We start from the raw sequence: 21,907 nt of genomic DNA on the forward strand, positions 1-21,907 counted from the left end.
ATGCAATCAGGGTGATGCAGGTTACATAAGCAGGTGGTATAGGTGCCATTGTCACAGTGTCTCTCCAGAAATGAGTCACTGCTCTGCCAGTCATTCGGGGGGGGGCGGGGTGTGTGTGTGTGCAAGACCGGGGAAGGCCCTGACTGCCTTGAAGCCCATTGATGCTCCCCGCAGGAGTGTGATGATTGCTGCCTGCCACCTCCTGCTGCCTTTCAGGAGAGCTCAAGGGATAATTGTAACTTTGGACAAGGCAGGTTGGATCCCAATGCATCTGTACGACTGCAGCTGTCAGTGACTGTGGGTAACAACATGTGGGGAAGTTTGGTGTTTCCATTCCCTGAGATTATTGCTCAAAATAGTCAGAAGCCCTGAAACAACTGTTCTAGGATAACCCATTAAAAGTGAACCATGCTTACAGCCAGCATGATGTGATTTCAAACATGAACATATGCCACATACTGTTAGGTTGCATTACAGAAAAATGGTGGACTTGGTTCACCAGGGCCATGCATCAGGAAAAAATATCCATGCAGAAAAAGATGTATACAAGTAGTGCAACAGGAGCAGGGACAAAGAACATGACATATATCAGTCAGGCTGCCAGATTCGAAAAGCATGCTTTAAATTTCAGGAGGCAGAAGTGAACTAGCCTTTTATCAAGTTTGGGGACTAAGGATTTTTTCTGCTTAATTTTAAGTTTTTCTCTTTTGATAATGACAGTTCTGGAGACATTTGTGTCCTTGTCAAAGTTGCAGAATGGAAGAGGATGAAGTCACATTGCCAGTATTTGGTTGAAAATGTCTAGACTTCTGTGTCCTGGTCTCTGTAATCATGACACTGACATGAATTGGGCTATTGAAAAGATAAAGTCTTCAGCGAGGAATGAAAGGAAACAGCCCTGCAGGTATGACACCTGGTACCACTTGAAAATGCATTAGGTATAATTTTCAAATGCCTTGATTCAGGTCTTACATTTTGAAAGCTAAATTTGATGGTCAGTCCTTGGACTCACAAAAGTTTTGTGACTGCTCGTTACAAAGCTTTGTACTGCATATAATGATTTGCTGATTTCATTTGCAGAGGTTTGAAAGGTAGAGATGAGTCTGGCAAGTAAGCACTTATCTTATGAAACCATTCTGGGAGCTGCTGTTATTAACAGCAATCACCCAAGAAATAAAACTAATCTAACAAATAAATAGCACTTTAGAGTTGAGCTTTAGCAATGGGCTAATTTCCTGGAATTATATCAGGAACAGTTACTTTATAAAGCAATTGTGCTTAAAATTTCATTGTTCAGGATATATTGTGAGCAAAATGTTTTTAATCCTGACTCCCTAGAAGCAGCAGAGTGGGGTCACTGCTGGCATTTCTGTCCCCTGTCGAGCAGCCCGGTTGTGTCTGCTTAAATTGAAGGGGGCCAGGTCATGGTTTCAGGAAAGGGTACATGATTATCCTCCCTGCTGAATTATTAAACATGGTTTTGGTTTGTTTCAGCTAGTCCTCCCCTGGAAGAGCATTTGGGCCCAATTCCACCACTCACATGGGCCAAGGACTGTCTCCAACAAGACAATCGTGTTTGGTGGCATGGGGTTAGCTGGCTCCATGTGAACTGACCCATACCCCTTTGCCTCTGGGATTGTAAAATGAGGTCTGTCCAGTTTTATTTACTGTTATAAGCTCTGATTATTTTCTCTTTTCCAGGAATTCATAGACTTGATTTACTTTATTCTCATGACTGTATCTGTTTTAAAACTCTCTAGCATGCACCAGGGACACACAACAGTCCAAAGGGTCACTGTTCATGGCCAGAAAAATGTTCCACTTTTTGAAATGTAAATAAAACTTGGCAGTAGTGTTTCGGTCATTTGGGATCTCTAAATGGGGCTGGGAAACTTTAAGAAATGGAGATATTTTTTCAGTATTGGCTGAAACCTCAAGCAAAACTCTGTATGTTCCTTCAAGCTCTCTTAAGTTAAACCTGCTTAGTACAATACCTGGTGGTATCAGATGATTCATGATAATCATCTCATATCCTTGGTTAGTTTGCAAGGCAATCATTTCTTACCAAGTGCATGTGAAATCATGGGTTATTTTGTTAGCATCTGTGCATACATGGTTGTTTTGCCTGTGAAATTCCTCTGTGAATTACTGTGTCAACATTTGCTGTGCAACGCTTTTATTTACTGTGTAACAGGGTGAGAACAGCAGTGGGTTTTCCTGTAAATGTGAAATTTTTCTTGGCTGACACAATGTGCAGAGCCCTGCCAAGAAAAAGCTGGGTAGTGGCTGCATCCCTTACTGGCTTGGTGGGTGTGCTTGGGGGTGTGTGCAGGTATGTGTCTGCAAACATGTGCAAAAACACACATTTACTGGAGGGATTGAAAATGCTTTAGCACTGGCCAACACAACCGCATGCTCCCATCACTGATACAGCCATGGATGTTGCAGTCCCCATTTAGACTGCAGCTAGCTTGCATATATAAGCATGCACAACAAAGTGAATTCACCAAAGGCTTAATCATTCCCCCAGTAGTGCAAACTCAATGTCAGGACTTCTGCTTATTTTTTAGCCTTATGATATATGTCCTCTCTAAAATCAACAAGACTTGTAAATATTGAGAAGCATCTTGAGTGCAGCAGCAAAACAGCACAAGCAGCCAGTCCTTGCTGGATGCATTTGTGGCTGGCATTGCTGTCCCTGGCTCTGTATTTGTGCCACCTCTTCTCAGTCTGAAAGCTGGCTGAAGTTTCAAAGCACAGCCCTGTGCCCAAGTTAATCCATTCTGATCTCCCCATAGGCTTATTAGCTTAGCCACTGTATTATCCTAGTGCAGTTACATGGTCCCCAGATCAGGGTATCAGTGTCTAGACAGCTTAAAGAGCAGGGAGAGTAGATATGCACAGCCTAAAGACCATCTTCAAGACTTATGGGGATTTGGCCTTCTTGGAAAGGCATTCTATTGGTGAGCTTCCATAAAATCCAGTAGAGGAAAAGTAGAGAAGGAAAAAAGCGTAAAAATCCAATTATTCTATAGATGTCCCCCAAATTTTCCCACTGAGAGTCACAACACCTATTCCTCTTGCTTCAGCCAGTATTCCAAGGATTAGAAGCAGTCTGATTGCATCTTGGTGGCAGCTTCATGTAGAAAGACAATATCCAATATTTGTGTGCTGAGAACAGTGGTAAGTACTGAAACAAAGATGGCAACCCTGTTTTCAGGAGATATCAGCATGTACATGTCCTGGGAGATGATCCAAATAAATCCATTCTCAAGAAATGCCAGCCTTGGTGTCTTTTTCTATTTGGAGAGGATTTGCAGCATGCTTTGCTGCTACATGTGCCTGGACTAATTGCATAATCAGAATGCTATAACCTGCTTTATGCATGTGACAGTACTTACATAGCTCTCCTCATCATAAGATTTGATCACCTGAGCAACAGTTCTCAAAATATAAGAACATTGCTTGCTTTTGTCGTTTGCCTTTAGATCAAGAAGGCCTGTAGCACAAGCAAGCTCAGGTAGCATCACACATGGTGTAATTATTCTGGAAGCGAATACTACAATCACTGTAAAAGTCTCAGTGTAATTGCTGTCAGCAGTAAAATATTAAATCATGACTTTGCTTTACCAGCAGCTAGTGATCTAGTCTGGCTAAAAACACTCAAAAGCACCATTTGCAGGCTGTTTGTCACTGCTTCCCTCTTGCTAAATTTTGTATATTCATATTTAATACAGTTCTTAGAGTCTTGACTATACTAAAAATACATTTGGAGGAGTGCTAAGGTGAGTTGATAGTTTTCTCTTGCCTGCTGTGGGGCAGGACTCTGCCCACTGACCCTTGACCAAGAAATGAAAACAGCTGCCTGAGGAACATGTGCAAGGGAGCTGAGCCCAGAGCAGTTAACATGTCTCCTGAGTTTGACCAGAAGATCCAGGGTGCCAGCATCATCCTTCCTGCTGGTCAGAGACAACTCTTTGGTGTTTTGCAAGAGAGAGAGAAATAAATTAATAGCAGCTTATATTCCTGTGCCTCCTGCCATATGCAGTAATGACTCAGCTGTTATTTACAGTGATGGTTCATCACAATGAAAAATTTGGCAGAGCCACAGTGTGGTGGAGCTGGTCTGTAATAATGTTATGAATATGGTGATGCAAAGGCTTTAGATGGTGACATGACCAGGGCAGGAGGTTATTGATTAAGCTTTTACTGGGGCTGGAGAAAGAATACATAAAGCAGTAATGCAACAGCTCCCAGGCTGAAAGCAATCGACGAAATCATCAGGTATAAAGATCTGTCCCCAGAGACATTGCAAATGTGTTTCATCAGGTTATGAACTGGCAAGTGAGGGAAAACAGCAAATTAAGCCCTACAAGAACAGGTATGGGGTAGAAGTGAGCTTGGCCAAAGCTGTCTAAAGAAGACAGTAACAGAACAAGAAATAAAAATTACTTTTCAGTGGCAGGGAATAACATACCTTGTAAATGTTATTTACACCAGCTTTTTAATGTTTTCAAGTTACGTTTTCTTCAAAGCATTTTTGGTTTAGTTAGGGATGGTTTGCTTTAGGCAGGGAATTAAACTGCTAATCCATTTACATCTGGGAGGTTCCTGTCCAGGCTGAAGACCAGAAAGTGCTTCAGGAACCACAGCCTCTTGCTCCACATGTTTCTCACCCTAAAAAGGTGGAGGATACCTTTAGGTGCCAGGTGTGAGCTCAAGGAGTCATGAGAAGCACACCAGGAACACACAGTCTCCAGTGAAAAAGAAATAGCTCATACAATTAGTGCTACTATTATTAGCTTGGTGGACATGTCCTCCTTCAGTTAGTCTCCAAATGCACACTGGTATCTTTTCCAAGCAGGTAGGCTCCCACTGGGGAGCAAGTTGGGAAGCTTCTCCCATGTATAGGAAGACAAAATGTCTGTCACTCTTAAAGTATTAATTTGCTGCTCCCAGATTAGGAAAAGGTACATCAGAGAAGCTTTTTTTTTTTTCCTGTTTCTGGTAGGTCCTTGTCTGTTCTGCTTGGAAATATTCCATGTCTTATGCTTAACCTGGGGTGACTACTGCTTTGTGCCAGTCCCGCTGTAGCCTTCCCACTTTTTCTTCTGGATCACCTCCTTCTTTCTTTTCTAGCTTAGCATTTTTCAGAAAGGGAGGCTATTACAGGGCTATTTAAGAAGGACTCTATCCGTGTTGTCCCTTCTTCAACAGTATTTGAGCCTGATGTCTACCTTTTAACATGTAACTGAAGGTTAGACATCCCGAAGGTATTATTTTTTTAGTATCTTTCATGAATATAGGCAGCTGAGTAGAGGAAGATCTCTCCTGTGTCTTCCCCAAGGGAAAGGATGCAGTGTAGACTCTTTCTTATTAATTAGAGAATCTATAAAAAAAAATATATTCCTACAAAACCAGATCTTGATAGTGCTGCTGCTCAGGAGACCACTTTTTGCAAGGAAGCAACCAAGGCTGAATGTCACTCCACATGCTGGTACTGTTTACCAAATAGTGTTAACTAGGAGGAATTTTTTCAGCATTACTGTTTTATAGCTCTGTCCTTTTACCTGCTGCTCTACATCAGATAAGCCTTTTTACTGAGCAGTTTGTGATGGTATCTTCCAAGTCACTAGCCTCAGATGATCCCATGGGTCTGGCTCTTCAGTGTGGATAATAAGTGTACCTTACCTAGATCTGAGTGAAATTTAATCTGCCACAGCATCACTTAATTTCCCAATTGGTTTCTGTCTCTCAGCAGCTACTTACAGGATAATATTTTTTTTAGTTGAATGTAATTTGCAAAAATTTACCAGCCTGCTGTGAGTTTTCTCCATTATTTTTCCTTCTCTCTTCACACAATATATGAAACTGTTGGTCCTTCTACATGTCCCTGGGAGTATCTTATCTCACTGACAACAGGGGCAGATACTGAATGAACATTAAGATGCTCCCTGTTGGGACATATATGCATTGCAGGTCTCATTGGATCTGATACCACTGACTCAGAAATGTGAAAGCAAGGCTCTCAGCAGCTCGAAAGAGCCCAGTTCCCATAAAAGCCTGTTGTGTGCCACGGGAGTGTTCTGCAGCTCTCTATTTCTGCTCTTCACAGTTCAGCTGCCCAAAACTCAGGTCATCTAATATCTTACTCCTCCCAAGTATCCTGACACATCGTGATGTGGCTTACCTAAAAGAAGCATGTGGTCATTTAGTTCAGGTAAAACAAAGGGGTTCACCAGTCCATAAATCACTAATTTATCTTAGTGATAAATTTTTGCTTTATCACTAAGAAAAAATGTCCTGCAGTTCTTTTTTAGTTTAAGAAGAGTACGGTGATGAGATGCACAAGAGTGACAGGGGATGCTTCCAAACTGAAAGGGCCAAATTATGGCCAGCAGATGTACACACTATAGGGATGAATGAATAGTTGGACAGATTGTCATCCCAGCCACTGGTCCTGCATGAACCTGGTTTTCCTTCATTAAACAAACAGTCATACTGCTTTGAAGAAAACTTCTACCTACTCACCTTACTTCTTCCTCCTGCCCAAGCAGCATTAGACAGTCAGCTGGTTGTTTAAAAAAAAAAAAGAGAAAAAAAAGGAATTACGTCTGTTCTAAAATGCTGTCAGATGTCCTCAGATTTCCAGAAAAGATGATGAAACTGAAGTGCTTTCTGACCTGGGAAAAATACAAGACTGAAGACAGTATGTGGCAGAAGTCAGGCAGAGAAAGGACTGCAGTGTCACAGCAGGAAGGGAAGCAGATCTTTGCTGGACACCTGCAGGCAGGCAGTGAGAGGAAAAGGGCCTATGAGGTCTACAGGGACGGAGCTGGCTGGGCTGAGAAGCAGGAGGGGAAAAGATGGAGTGAGTAATTATAAAGAAAAAGGATAAAATATGGATCCCTGTGAAGATTTAGATGGGTCAGATGAACAGAGACGTCAGGGACTGAAGTATTTTAAATGCAGCCTTCATTAATATTTTGTCTGTCTTATCTCTAACTAATTTATTTTATGGATGCAGAGATCTGTTCCTACTGATGTATGAAGATGATTATCAGGCGACCTTATTGGGTGTTGAACTGTTTCTTAATCAGGAATTCTCAATATTTCTTAAAGGCTTGTGCTGGATTTCTGCATTTCCCTATGTTTGAAGACATGAATCACCAAGTCACTATTTTTATGTGTTACCTATCAGGAAATTTCCAGGTGATTCTCTCTTGCCTCCAGCAGCTATGGAAGGTACCCAGTGGGCTCATGGTCCAATCACATGTTGTCCCAGTTGCCCCAAGAAAAAGGCTAGAAATTGTGGACAGAAGAGTTGGTAGTAACTACGGGGCAAACACCTGTCTGCTCTCCAAACATGATACTCCTGAGCAAATCATAAAGAGAAAATAACTGATCAAATTCATTTGGCTTTTATTCTACTTGTTTTCACCTATAAGATCTTCACAAATATTTATGATTTGCTCAAAAAACAAAAAAGTGTCATTAAGTTCCGGATGGCATAAAGGTTAGGAGGTCTTTTCTATTAGCATGATGGCAACCAATATAGCTTCCCCAAGGAGAAGGAATCTCCAAGGCAAAGCGTGTAGCTCCTGCTCTGTCTTAATCCTCATTGCCAACACCATGGAGAGCAAAGCTGTTCCAGCTGAGCACAGGAATTATGTGGGGAAGCTACAGGTACAAACACGATAATAAAGAGAGATGATTTATCTGGTAGGTATTTATTGATAGTGAGAAATAAAATCTGTCGCTTTAAAAGCACGCAGGCTTCCTGCTGATAGTACTGCACTTGCTTGATCACCCACTTGCTATACAGCTCTTTGCCCTTGTTTGCATCTGAAAATAGTCAGAAGTGATAGGACTATCAGGACAGGTACCCAAACAGATTTGCAGGGTACACCATATGTGAGCAAAGATGTCACTGTCTGACTATGCTAGACAGCATGCCTAGCTGTGTAAGGAAAGAGTGTAAGAGACTTCTTTTATCCAGGAACAGTGGCAGGAGATTTTCCAAAGGTACCTCCAGGATACACTTTCCCTGATAGCTGCCTTTGAGAAAGTTTTGTGTGGTGGAAGCCTTTTGTGTGCAATGGTCTGTAAGCAAACTGGTCTTGGCACAAACATAAATGCAATTGAGATACCTGTGCTTACAGATGTAGCTCAAGATGATAGAGATGACAACGTAAAATGGTGATTTTCATTGGTTCAATGGTTCAATGCGCAAGAAACTGCAAGTTTTCTCATTACTTAAAGCTGGCTTTACTATTAACGCACATTGTGTTGACCTTTAAGAGCTTCAGGCTCAACAACAGGTTCAATACTGTTCATACTGTTTGCTCCACTGAATAAGACACAGTAAGAAGGAGATACTTTATTAAAAGAGAAGAATCGTATGTCTTTTACTCTGTAAAGCTTCTTCTTTTTTTTTTTTTTTTAATCTAAATGTACTTGGTGGATGCATACGTTTGTATGACTTTAAGAAAAATGTATTTACAATGTTAGACACTGTAATCCATCACTATAAGTGCTATTTTGGCAGTTACAATTCAGCAATATTTTCTAACTCTGATGAAAATGTGAAGTAAGCTTGCAGTGCTAAGTCCGGGGCCTAAGCAAGAGCCCTGTCATGAGCAGTAGTGGCGAGTGCAGCTCTGCCTAATGAAGAGCCTCAAGCCCTTAGTCAGAGCCAACCAGAAGCAATGCACACTCTCATCAGCTGCAGAGGACTTCACAGCAGAGCTTACATTTGGTAGAGCAAAGTTTGAAGTATATCCTGCCCAAGAGTCGACGCATTTTGACACATCCCATGGCAACAAGCAAAATGAACCATAACATATCTTATTTGCTTTGTACCTCACAGGGCCTTATGCTGACAAGGGTGACAGTCTCCCCCTGGCATCTGAGCCACCCAGCCTCACACTCGGTCATGGTCCGATGGGCAGCAGAGCCACTCACTTCAGCACAGATCTGGATGCCTCCACCCTTGCATGGCTCATCTTCATCACAAACACAGCTGTTCGATTGCGCTAAGCAAAAGCACATAGGAAAAACACTCAGGATGGCAGCCAACTCAACAGAAACCAGACTAAAATATTCACAGCAAAACTGCAGGATTGACAGCAACTTTCTGGAGGGTACAAGAAAGACATGGCTCTGTTGGAATGGGTCCAGAGGAAGGCCACAGAAATGATCAGAAAGCTGGACTACCTTCCTTCTGAGGTCCTGTTGAGAGAGTTAGGGCTGTTCGGTTTGGAGAAGAAAAGGCTCAGGGGAAACCCTATTGCGGCCTTTCAATACTTAAAGAAGTACTTATAAGAATCATAGAATAGGGTTGGAAAGGACCTTAAGATCATCTAGTTCCAACCTCCCTGCCATGGGCAGAAAGATGGGGACAGACCTTTGAGTAGGGCCTGTAGCAACAGGAAAAGGGGTAATGGTTTTAAACTAAAAGCAAGTTGATTCAGACTAGATATATTTTTTATGATGAGTGTGGAGAAACACTGGAGCAGGTTTCCCAGGGAGGTAGCAGATGTCCCATCTCTGGAAACATTCAAGGTCAGGTTGGACAGGGCTCTAAGAAATGTGATGTAATTGAAGACGTCCCTGCTTATTGCAGGAAGGGAGTGGACTAGATGGTCACTCACAACCCAAATTATTCTATGGTTCTATAATTTCATGATTTTATGATTCTATGAGTCTATGATTAAAGGAACAGAAGCCAAGAAGCTGTACTAGAGGACCAGCAGTCTCAGAGAGCTGTAGTTGTTCAGGCTGAAGAAGAGAAGGCTCCAGAGAGAATGTATTGTGGCCTTCCAGTACTTAAAGGGGGCTTTTAAGAAAGATAAGGATAGACATTTTAGCAGGGTCTGAAGCAATAGGACAAGGGGTAATGGTGTAAAACCAAAAGAAGGTAGATTTAGAATATATATAAGGAAGAATTTTTTATGATGAGGGTGGTGAAATACCAGAGCAGGTTGCCAAGAGAGCAGGTTGCCCAGAGATGCTCCATCCCTGAAAACATTCAAGGTCAGGGTGGACAGGGCTCTGAGCAACCTGTCCTTGCTCATTGCAGGGGATTGGAATCCTTCACAGGTGCCTTGCAACCCAAACCACCCTATGATTCTATAATTATTTTCCTTACCAGAACTAACATCAGCTGATATTCAGGTTCAGTTCAAAAACTAGAAGTGGAAACAAGTGGTGCACTGCTGGGGCTTCCTCTGCTCGGAGAGGCTGATCGTGCTTGTGGGAAAAGATCCCTGAGATGTTGCTCTCAAAGTCTTCTCTGATGCTACTACTTGAACCGGCTCATATAGCTATTGTTCCAGAGTCCAGAGAACATGTAAGATGAGCGATCTGTCTTTGGACAGCGATGAACTGATCATTCCAACACTTACAACTGGTATCTTTATTTACATACAGGCAGTTTCACTAAGATCAAAAAATCTAGTACTACAAATAAATGTGTGTAATTTTATCAGTGACAACAGCTCAATAATCAGATAAGAAGAAGGTCCCATCTGAGATTCATTTTTCATAACTATGTCTTTGTTCTGGTATTGTATGTTTTTGGGGTGCTTTTTTTGCCTGTATTTGTCTCTGCTGAAGCTCCAGCCAGTTTTGATTATCTTTTTTTTATTATTTTCCTCTGTTCAACCCTGTTAGACAAAATAGGTGAACTCCCTATCAAGTAATCTTTTTTATTTTCAAAATATGACAATAACTGCCTCTATCTGGGGCACTTCTGAAAACCCAATTTACTTCTTTATCTTCCCATTTCTGGCAACCCTCCATTAAATGCAATGTAGTGTAGGACACTCAGGGAAATTAGATCAGGGAATCTGAAAACTTCCACTGCAGACAGATTGCAAAAGACTGGGACTATTTCCTCTGAGGGAAGAGATACTCACCTTTGATCATAATATGAGAAACTGGAGATAGGCACTGAAGTACAAACAAAAGTAAGTGGCTGTCCTAGCTAGTGTAGAGTAAGACATTCAATTCCTTGTCACAAGATACTGCTAGGGGGACTACTCAGTAAATTTCAGGAAAGGATTCCTGTGGGCAGTAAGAGCTCCCACAATTGCTGTGTTAAGGAATTTAAAACAGGTGGATACAGTGAAGAAAGAGGAGGGCAAGGGTTTCACCCCAGAATTCCAGAGGATCAATAAGGTAACTCGCTTACAGGGACTAGGAATAAGCTTTTCCTGTAGATAGTGCACTTTGTTACAATATCCTGTGGGGTTTTCTTTTCCATGGTTGGAGATTCCTGCCATGACTGGACACCAAACCCTGGGCTGATGGTTTGAACCAGCTTAGTCATGCTGATGCTTCTGGGAAGAACTGGAGATATCTAGCTTGGATAGACCTACAGCTAGTGTGTAACTGGGGAAAAACATTTCATTTTGGTCATATAACAGTTCTTGCTTATAATTGCAAAGAACCTCTTACCATCACATTTTTCCCATGGACGGCACAATCCACATGATGTCTCAGCTGCCTGAGGTATTTTGCAGTTTTCTGCATCAGTAAGAGAATATTTTCTGCCCATGCACTCCAAGGCATGGATCTTGCAAACAGTTAAATGTGTGTTTCTCTTGGTTCTTTGATCTGTAGCACAGGTGTCCAGGGAAGGACTGGAAACAAAAGCAGGGATCGAGCTATTTACATGTGCTTTATCTTGGTACCTCTTGAAAAGACCTGAGGAAGTGGAAAACATTTAGGACCCACTTCCAACTTCCCTGTTCATTGAAGTATATCCTAGGAGCGCAGCAAGGGAACTTGAGACATAGACACGTGAATAATTCAGACTCCTTTCTTTTCCAAAGGATGCTACATGTTAGCAGAGTCAGGATCTGTCCCCTCAAAAGGAGAGGAATATTGCTTGGTATTTGCCATTGAGCTCAGTAGCAATGAGAGCAAGACTTTAGTTAAAAAGAATTCAGACCTCCATTATTCTCTAATATACTACACATGCACACACCTAAGTAGATACACAGAAAATATTCCATATACATATAATGATATATACACATGGGCACATATATTAAAATATTTTGTAACTGTTTCTTAATTGCAAGACATTAGAATATACTTAAAGACCTTTTCTCTGCTGTTCTTTAAAAGCCTCAGCTTTTACTAAATAAAATGTTATGATCCAACATCAGAGACAAAGATATTTCTGGAAATCCTCATATATCTCCACAAAAAATTTATGAAAAATCTGCTCTATTTATCAGGGGACTTTGTTTGTTTATTTCTTGACATTCAGATATTGTTCTAACACCTGCAAAAGCTAAACCTTAAACAGTGTTTGCTTTGGGGACAGTTCCAGGAAGTTGTCATCATTTGTGTTCCATGCTTAAGTGTAGGAGGGGAGAAAACAGCCGTTCCATTATTTCTGCACTTTAATGTTAAATCCCAAGCTTCTCCACCTGTTCTCAATGCAATCAGTGGCATCTGTGTGATGTGAACAAAAAAAGTGCCTCTCTGGAGCAGGGCATGCTTGGCATCTCCTGGGTGCACGTTACAGCCACAGGTAAGGCATTGTGCAGGAGAGAGGAGAGACACGCTCCCAGGGGATGGAGAGCATTGAAATACAGCCCCAAAGGTTTATTTTCAGCATAGGTCCCCCTTTCGAGCTCACAAACACTCCCACAGAAACTTTTAGTGTCTAATGGGTCAGTTCTGAGGGTCAATCTCAGCTAAACAGGTGTTTGGTGGTGAGGAGAGGCTGATGAGGAGCAGGCAAATGGCCCTAATGAGCTTTAGAAGGCTAACTGAAGGGAAGGGTAACTCCCTGTGAAAGTGGCTTGTCAAAGTATGGAAGAGGGATTTGGAAGAAGGAAGTCTAATAAGAAAGTCCTGACTCAAACCTTGCTCATTTGTTGGCCGAGTGTTTAGGGGTTTTGTTTGTTTGTTTGTTTGTTTCCCCAGGGACTTAGGAAGTTGGTTTTGGTCTACAAATAGGACACTGAAGAAAAGTGTCTGCTCCAAGCTTTGGAAATGGTTCTCTGAGAGATGGTTCTGAAGACTCCCAAAATAGCTAACTTTACAGAAAAGCAAACCAAGGAACTAATTCACCACTTCCCATAGGGAGGCAAGTGTTCAGCCATCCCCACCAGGACAGCAGGGCTCCCTCACATAATGGTTACTTGAGAAGACAAACACCATCATTTTGAATGCCTCCCAGTTTATTCTTCTTTATATGCTGAGCATGACATCATATGGTGTGGGATATCCCTTGGGTCAGTTGGGATTTGTGTCCCCTTCCAACTCCTTGTGCACCCCCAGCTTCCTCTCTGGTGAGGTGGGGTGAGGAGCAGAAAAGGCCTTGACTCTGCGTAAGCACTGCTCAGCAGTAACTAAAACATACATATCTGTATTATCAACACGGTTTCCAGCACAAATCCAAAACACAGCCCCATACTAGGTACTGTGAAGAAAATTAACCCCAGCCAATATGCAGCACTTAGCATCTGATAAAGGCCTGTGCATTTGTCTGCATTATACCGTTTACTCGTTTGGCTGCACAACCCATGCGTGCACTGATTTGTAGTGTGAAAGTTATCCTTACCGACAGGTGTAAGAAAAACTACATCTTTAAATATCACCTTCAGTTTGGAAGAACAAGTGTGATCCAGTGAAAACATCTAATCTGTAATTAAGTTGTTGTAAGTTGTTCAGAGGCCTTCTTTATTTGCCTGAGTGATAAATCTCAATATCTGAGTCTTGAGGTCAAAATTTTGTACACAAGGCTGCGTAATTTAGCTGAAAAGATTAAGGCCAGACACAAGTGCACTAATCTCTCTGCTTTGCACCTTAGCAACACCCAAAAGAGAGGAAGGAGGCTGATTCAACCAGATTCCAAAGGTTAAAGCCTGGAGCTCATGGTCCATGTTGCCAATTTCTTGCTACAGTATAATCCCTCAAAGTGTCTTGAAAGCTCTTCCCGTGTTTGCTACAGCTGGGGCAGCTGGGAGAAAGCCAGTGGAAATCAACATGTTTAGATGCGTAAGAAAAACGAGGGATAATCTGTACCCATAAGAGAAATTTGCATCCATTACAGGGCTGGGAGCATCACGACAGTGCCAGAAAAATTATTAAGAGGCAAGCAAGAATCTTTGTGTAAAATGAATGTGAGAAATTCAATACCTTTTACCTGAAAAAGAAGGCTTGGATAACAACAAGCTTTTACTAAAGCACATATTATGAGAAATGGAATAGCATATGTAAGACAGCAAATACCTTCTCTCCCTTTCACCTACAATGAGAGGCAGGCAACTTTTGGTGAAATTAAAAACTGAAAAATTCAACATGCTGGAAATCATTTTAACTTCTGAAATTGTATTCGAGACCATAAGTTTTAATATAAAACAGGCCAAGAACTCTTAGGAGAGACATAGGTGCTACACAGAGTAAAAAAGAAGGACTAATACTTAAAAATTATCAAATCTCATGTTTCACTGTGGAGATAGTCTTTAGCTACCACAGATCTGTATTAATACACTAACTGTGCTCTGACCTCTTCCCTTCACAAGGGCAAATTCACACAGAATAGCTGGTGTCTGGACTGTTAAACTCTCTTTGCCCCTAAAAGATGAGGACTGCATCAGACTGGAATGGTCCTGACCTTAGTAACTCCTGTGCTGTGCCTGGGAATTATCCTGGAGTTGACCCTTGCCAAAGCTTTACCAGGAGCTGCTTTAGCAGTTTAGAAGTTCTGGTACCCAGAATCATTCTTTCTCTAACTGATGAGGGTAGATGTAGCCTAAGGCACCACATCATGAGCAACAAATTACCCCTCACCAGCCTGTTGGGGTACTTGTGCTGTCCTGGGAAGTCTCAGTTGCTAGTCTTGGAAACTGAAAGGATCTATGATGGGTCTGACTCCCGAATTCGCTCATGAACTCTTGTTTCCAGCACTCTTCTGAGCAGAGGCTGCTGCTGAAAGTCATTGCCACAGCAAAGCAAGCCAAGTTACTTCTGGTCTCTGAGGAAGGACCAAGATCTGCTTACATGCCTTACTTCTACAGCCTTAGAGGCTGGCAGATTGGTCTCCTTTGACAGCTAATGATTTATCCTTCTATTATTAGATGTGTTATTTCAAGACAGAGTTAAAAAGATAGCATCAGGTAACAGAAATGACTGTTATCTATCTTCCTGCCATTTTGAACATAATTATAAAAAATAGAAACAGGCAAGTAGCAGATTAATTATAACTGAAGCCTGAATGCATAAGTGAATGTAATTCATTTAACTTCCAAGGCTATTGTGACTCTGCCCAAAGCTTTCCCTACCACTGTGGACTCCTCTTCTGTGTAACTAATCTCATCACACCCATGAACTAGAGGAGGGGCTGTTTCCTCACTTTAATGAGTTTTGAGACAAAAAGAGTAGGACCAGATTATTTAAAATATTTAGCTGTTTAAGGACAGGAATAGTCTTAGCACAGTTATTACAAACCTGACACTTATCTTTGCATGCAGGACAACGGCCTCAGACCCTGGGAAAGTGCCCAGTGGATCTAAAAAACCTGAACTAAGCCTACCAATTTTAATTTTAAAATGTTCAAAGTGTGCTAATTTGGGTTTAGAACCAGTCACCATACACGGCCCTCTTGAGCTATGTGGCTGATGGAAAGTACACATCCTCTACTAAGAAGATCTGCTACCTTGAGTCACTTGAGAAGACTTCAAAATTTCTTGCTCCTACTGTGCAAGGATAAGAAAATTTGGTCTGTTATCCTTGGATACCAATAATCACTTGTTTGGAGTTTCCAAACTGCTCAGCTCCTGCTATGACATAAACCTGGCCAGATTTCACATCCGGAACTCACACCCACTGTGATGACTTTATAGGAGACTTCATCCAGTCTATCCAAACCAGAGCAGATGTGCTGAGCATTTTGACACGTCTGGCCATCAGCACCAGGTGGTCCCAGGAGTCTTGTTACCTCTATGTTTAGGAAAGAACTGAGAGTTACTCATTTCCTTACATTTCTCCTGCATTGCTTATTGCAGAATACAGGCTTAAATCAAACAGGATTGCAGACTCTGGCCTGTGAGTTATGAGGTCAGGAAAGGTGATGTGACTGGTCTGTGCAAACTGCTGTATAAATGGAAGATTAGATTATTATGCCTTTCATAACTCTCCATTCTCTCAGCAGAGGAAAGAAATCTGTTTTATTTCACTACCTTACTGCTCTGATGGTTTATGTCTCAAGGGCCTCTGTTCTAACTTTTCCTCAATCTTCTAAATCTTAAAAATACCATTTTATCTTTTCCCATCTGTTTCATAGATCAAGTGGAGCTGAAATTAGGCCTTCTCCTTCTCTCATTCAACCAAATTCCATCACTGCTAAAACCCACTGACAGCTTTGACAAGGCAGGTAAGTGATGAACAGGACATTGAGTTGTAAAGCAAACAAAATACAATGCCTCCTTATGTGAGTAAAGCTTTCTCATCTGTCATGAACTGAAGACTTAAGGAATTTAATTGGTCTTGAATAAAGTGAGAAAGTCATTGCCAAAATCATCCTGTACTTACCCACACTCATAGGGCATTTTGCACACACATTGCGACTGATGTATTTTCTCCCATGGCTGACATTTAGGCTCTGTCACTTCTGGTTTCACACTAGGCACTGAGGTAGAACACAGACAGTGCTATTAAGGGTCAGAAAACAAAGGCTGTTAAAGGTCTTCTCTGAAATTATTCTATCAGTTGAGCCTAAAAGGCACTGACTTATACAACCATGACATAAAGTCACATCCTGCATGTTCATTAAAAGTATCTACTGCATGGAAAGAATCAACACTACTAAAAAGATACGATTCATTTTGCAAAGTTACAGTTACATAATTTATCCACAGGTCATGAGTCAGATGGAAGGAAACAGGTACTGTGTTCAAGCTTAAACATCCACCTATTTTCTGCAGCAGCTGGTTGTCTCTGGTGAACTTAGCAGTGCTGAATCATAGCTGGTAACAGCTTTATCATTAGGTTTCGGAGTTACTGGTTTCACTTCTGTCACTAAGAAAGCTAAGGCTCCAAAGTCCTATGTAGAAATATGAACCTGAATATCTTTATACACTGATGGTAATGAAAACTACAAGTTCCATCATTCATCCTCAATCTGCACTAACTTTAAAAACAAAAGCAATAGTGATTTTTGGGGAATTTTCATCACAGCACATGTATTATTCTTTGAGTGATGAGTTATATTTCAAGCTTGAAAATTAAATCAGTCTTTGCTAAACATTCTTATGGAGATTTCTGGGAAGTAATGGCAAGACCTTGCTAAATCTGTATAGACACACTTTCTGAGAAAGTTTTATCCTGACTTGTGTTGCAGATTACGTGTCTGTAGCTTTCTACTTTAACATGCAAATTTAATACTCCTGAATATTGTTGCCTATAAAAAAAAAAACAAAAACAACCCAAACAAACACTTCCCTTATGGATTAAGACCTGCTAAGCGAAAAAGACAGGATTGCAATACCGACAGCAGGCATAACCCTGTCTTTATGCAGAGGGGAAATTTTCACCAAAAGTCCCTGCATTGTCTCCATCACTGGGGCTGTTGGTTGCATAGCTGACTGTTACTGACACTATTGCTGACTAAATATTCTCATCCAAATATATGTGTGCCACTGTGTCTGTGTATACACATCTTCTTAATTTTTACCCTTCTTAGCTCATATTTCTTGGAGTTTTTAACTGTTGTTCTAATCTAACTGTTGTCCCTCTTTCTTTAAAAAAAAACAACCAACCCTTTTGTACTAATTTAATGTTCCCATACAGCCAGGCACAAGCTCTTTCTAAAGATGGAAGCATTTGAAACTGTTTCTAATTATTAACTGGAATTTGAATACAGGATGTAACAAAAAATGATGAAAAATCACTCGCTAAGGCTAAGCCTAGGGAGTAATTGGCAACAATACTTCAGCGCCGGTACTTCACTTCAGCAGCAGTGAGCTGTTTAAGTACAGCTATGTTATTCCTTATGAAATCCTTTACACTTCATGTGAATATGACACAGCGGCAGATGACTCACACTGGAAATCTCACAGGGTCACTGCCTTTTGAGGTCTAAGCCTGTCACCTGCCTCTTCCCCTAGGTGAGGCAACCTCAGGCAGCAGTTGGCTGATAAGAAGATGGACATGAAATGAAGGACACATGCCTAGTCTTCTACAGCAGTGGCTGTCTTCCTCAAGCAAGGGTTTCCCCAGGGATATAACAACATCTGGGACCTTGGGTGAAGATGTGACTGGCTTGAAACAGCAAGTTACTTGGATGCCTGTATATCACTGATGAGCATCAAAGGAGTGCTAAAGAGAAAGCCTCATCTGCCTTCCACAGCTGGAAAAGATGACTTACAGCTGCTGTATGGTATACAGCCCACTTCCTTCCCTGCCAGTGCTTGCCAGTATCAACCCAGAGCTTAAACAGCTGTTACCATGAACTTGAAGCAGCATTTTCCCATTGCTTCCAGTTCCTGGAGATTTACTCCGTATCAGCTGTGTGAATGTCATATGAGCAAAAGGAGTCATCTAGCTCTGTCCTTATCTGCCATGAGATGCTGTGGTGCATGGATCAGCTTACAGATAGCAAATCCGTATCTCTGAGGTGCGGCTTACACAGTAGTAGTGTTAAACAACATGGGTGGAGGGTAAAGCATACTTGGGAAGCAGAATAGGCAGCATACACCCCAGGCAATCTCTTAAAATATTGTTAGAGACAATACTTAATAGCAATAGGGGAGTGGGAAGCAAAAAGCTATAAGAAAACCTCACAAGAAATGTCTTACGGCATCTTTTTTGAACAGCCCACAGAAAACACACACCCACATTTTCTGTGCTTCCTGCTGGTGATATAAGCATGGCTTCTCTATTGCTATATCAGCTATAGTTCTGTCTATATCTTATCTACATAAGCCATAGCCTGTCCAGGAAAGAAACTCCTGCATGGCACTTCAAGGATTGCAATGTCTTACCTGGTCTCTTGCACTGGATAGTCTTCAAGGCAGGAGACCACTTGAGACTGGGCTCACACAAAATGGAATGTGCCCCTTCTAAGTGCATTCCATGTGGACAAGACAGAGTTATTCTCTCACCGATCTCATACACAGGTTTCCATGGCTCTCCTTGCAAGCCTCCCTCAAGGACGGGAAGGAGACAAGCAGTTTCTAAAGATTGAAGCGTTTGAGATAGCCACAGTGAATCAGCGGATTCCAGAAAGCAGTCATATAATTTACCTTCTCCTAAATTTCTTAACAAATTGAATTGTAAGATTAGCTGATTTTCCTGTAGAACCATATCAATCATGTTAGCACAGGATACTAACTCATCATACCAGTCAAACGTGCAACACAAGGGACAGAGTGACAAAATCTCCTACTGCCTGCAGGTCCAACCCTAGCTTGAGGAGGGTTTCTCTGTTCTTAGGACCCATGCTTCTGTTGAGTATTCATACTAGAAAGTAACACCCCACTAGACAGAGGTCATACATACAGGACCCTGGGAGACTGTATACTGATATGCAAAGAGGTGGCATTTAAACAGTGTGGACTAGCATTTATAGGCAGTCAGTCCTGATTGGAAGGAGGAAAGGATGGTGTTGAACTGCAGGTCTGAAAATTCCCAGGTCTATATGATCACACTCAAGGTTGACTCACAAATAAAATGCGCAGGGAAAAAAAGAAACCCTAATGGTTATGGACCAGGTTAGAGCAAAAGAGTGAAGTGGGGAGATCATCCAAGATATAAAGTGATCCTTGGAGTTGTGTTCTTATGACAAAGTGGTTATTTGAGAACTTTGTGGTTGCCTAGTGCTGCCTCCTGAACCTTTTCCTCAGGTGGCTTTAGATATAGACTCATTTCCGTGGATCTTGGATATAGCCACAGGACTGAATTAAGCAATAAAATTGTTTCCACAGGAAGTAATTCCTGGACTGGAATTTAGTCTCCCTCACTTCCAGCCTTCCTTAAAACCAGACTCTCTTGCATGTTTCTGTTTCAGTATTACAGTATCTGGATTCAAAATAAGTCAATTTAGACCTGATTATGTCTAGAGAACTGGGAAATGCAGGTGTGTATTTTTCCCCCTTGTTGTTGGAAAGCAGATGGTCAGAGATGTTTCACTGGAATTCAGGAATGGAGTTGTATTTCAAATAAAGAATCAGTTAGACATACCCTGGCAATATCTGTCTCCAACTTGCCACTGTAAATTACTGCCACACTTTGCAATGGGATCACCAACAAGAGAATACCCATGTCTGCAAGCATAAACAATGCTTTTCCCAACAGAGTATAAGTTTTCAGCATTCTGAAAGAAAAGGAACAGAAGAAATTTTAGATACACTATCTAAGAACCACCAGCAGTGTTGAATTCCCTTTGATTCTGGAATGCAGTGGCTGAGGACAGCAGGAAGTATTATTGCCATTCTGCAATGCACTGATAAGAGTGTCTGGAATACTGTGGGCAATTCTGGCCACATAGCCAGTAAATGTGGTAAAAATGGAGATGATGCTGCAAATAAGTTGGTATAATACAGAGTATTTGGGCTATCTCCCTTAGCGAAGGGAGGGTTAGAGCTGAAGGTACCCTGTGACAGGGGTCTGGCAGTGGTACATCGGTGGTGGAACAGTGGTATCCTGCCAGTTTATGAACTGACTGCAAATATGGCTGTTGTCAAGCATTAGAGGGGGAACATAAGTGCTTGAACAGTCTTCCAGGGGCATCAGTGGAGAGTATATGGCTTTGCTAATTCTTAGGATGGCATGTTATCAGCTTCCTCGAGGTTAATGTTATATGGTCACTCAAAAGAGCCGGACTTGAAGACGTAAGTCTTTTCTTACTTTATATCCCACTTTCTGCTAAGGAGAGATCTTAGGAAAAATTGAGACTACTTCACAAATTGCAGGGTTTTTCCTTTAGTTTGTGAACCAAAAATATTATTATAGAAGACAGCTGTTGATTTGCCAGCCCCAAAAAATCACTGGCAATAGAGGGAGCACAAAATTTTGGATCTCACCTCAGGTTGAAGTTGTGCAGAGGCAACTAACTGATTTTGAACCAATCTTTTTATCTATTTATTGAGCAAAAAGATTCTAGACAGACTCATAACATGGAGGAGGCATAATCCATTCATCCAGGGGAAGATTTAGTCTCCCTTATTAAACAGGCCTGAGTTACAGTCAGTCAAATACCTTGCCAGATCACAGTTTCAACAGGGAACAAGAAAGTGCAACGGTGAGTTACAGGGTGTAAAGTGAAAATTACTAAAATCTGTTTTTAACCTTGCTATGGACTGTTGGAAAAGCTTTAACAGTTTACTTTCACTGCTGCTTTTTTTCTCCAGTTTCCTGTACTTTATATGTAATTCATGTGGCTCAGAAAAATTGTAATGTGTGTATAGAGTATAGGAGAAGTAGATTACTTTTCTCTGTAGGTACCACGGTCCAGAAAAGCACAGATTTTTTTCTGGTTTTTAAGGTGGGGCTTTTTTGGTTTTCTTTTATTTTTAGTAGGAAGTCTTGGCCAATATTAAGTAAACTTCAGCCAGGGACAAACGCTGAGAGATCTGTTATACAATAGCTCTGATACTAAACTTACCAAGATAAATACAAATTTACAAGTGAAAATCTGTGTTGACTTTAATAGAAACACTGCAAGTAGGGATAGGACAGATAATAGAGTAATAGGAATAACTTACTTGAACAAATCCATTTTCCAAGAGAGGAGGAGGTGAACAGAACTCTGTAGGAGTTCCAGATAAATCAAAACAGTGCGGTTCAATCAAGCTATGAATCAAGCAAAAGTACAATTTAGTTTGAATTTAGTTTCCCTTCCTTTCAAAATTCTATACTTTTCAGTGAAGCCCAAGACTATTAT

The 21,907-nt window shown here is 41.3% G+C and overlaps 2 protein-coding genes across 7 annotated transcripts in view; one reads left to right on the forward strand and one right to left on the reverse strand.

The window, feature by feature from the left end:
* Positions 1-3,278, forward strand: part of C6 (complement C6) — a 33,076-nt gene extending 29,798 nt beyond the window's left edge. Inside the window, exons 20-22 of the mRNA XM_030471285.1 lie at positions 750-904; positions 1,499-1,648; positions 3,090-3,278. The gene's annotated coding sequence lies outside the window, so the exon portion shown is untranslated. The remainder of the gene's footprint in view (positions 1-749; positions 905-1,498; positions 1,649-3,089) is intronic.
* Positions 1-21,907, reverse strand: part of C7 (complement C7) — a 34,741-nt gene that overhangs the window by 2,662 nt on the left and 10,172 nt on the right. For 2 of the 6 annotated variants that reach the window (XM_030471286.1, XM_030471291.1), the window contains 7 exons: positions 21,729-21,816; positions 20,206-20,338; positions 19,008-19,199; positions 16,558-16,654; positions 11,461-11,645; positions 8,863-9,035; positions 4,486-4,677 (listed from right to left, as the gene is read on the reverse strand). In XM_030471286.1, the coding sequence (XP_030327146.1) occupies positions 4,546-4,677; positions 8,863-9,035; positions 11,461-11,645; positions 16,558-16,654; positions 19,008-19,199; positions 20,206-20,338; positions 21,729-21,816 (1,000 nt within the window). In that variant the 3' untranslated portion in view covers positions 4,486-4,545. Of the gene's footprint in view, positions 1-4,218; positions 4,678-6,531; positions 6,572-7,405; positions 7,681-7,711; positions 9,036-11,460; positions 11,646-16,557; positions 16,655-19,007; positions 19,200-20,205; positions 20,339-21,728; positions 21,817-21,907 lie in introns of those variants that run through there. The other 4 variants (XM_030471290.1, XM_030471288.1, XM_030471287.1 and 1 more) reach the window with 4 other exon arrangements.

The sequence above is a fragment of the Strigops habroptila genome, chromosome Z, assembly GCF_004027225.2.
Source record: "Strigops habroptila isolate Jane chromosome Z, bStrHab1.2.pri, whole genome shotgun sequence".
Lineage (NCBI taxonomy): Eukaryota > Metazoa > Chordata > Aves > Psittaciformes > Psittacidae > Strigops > Strigops habroptila.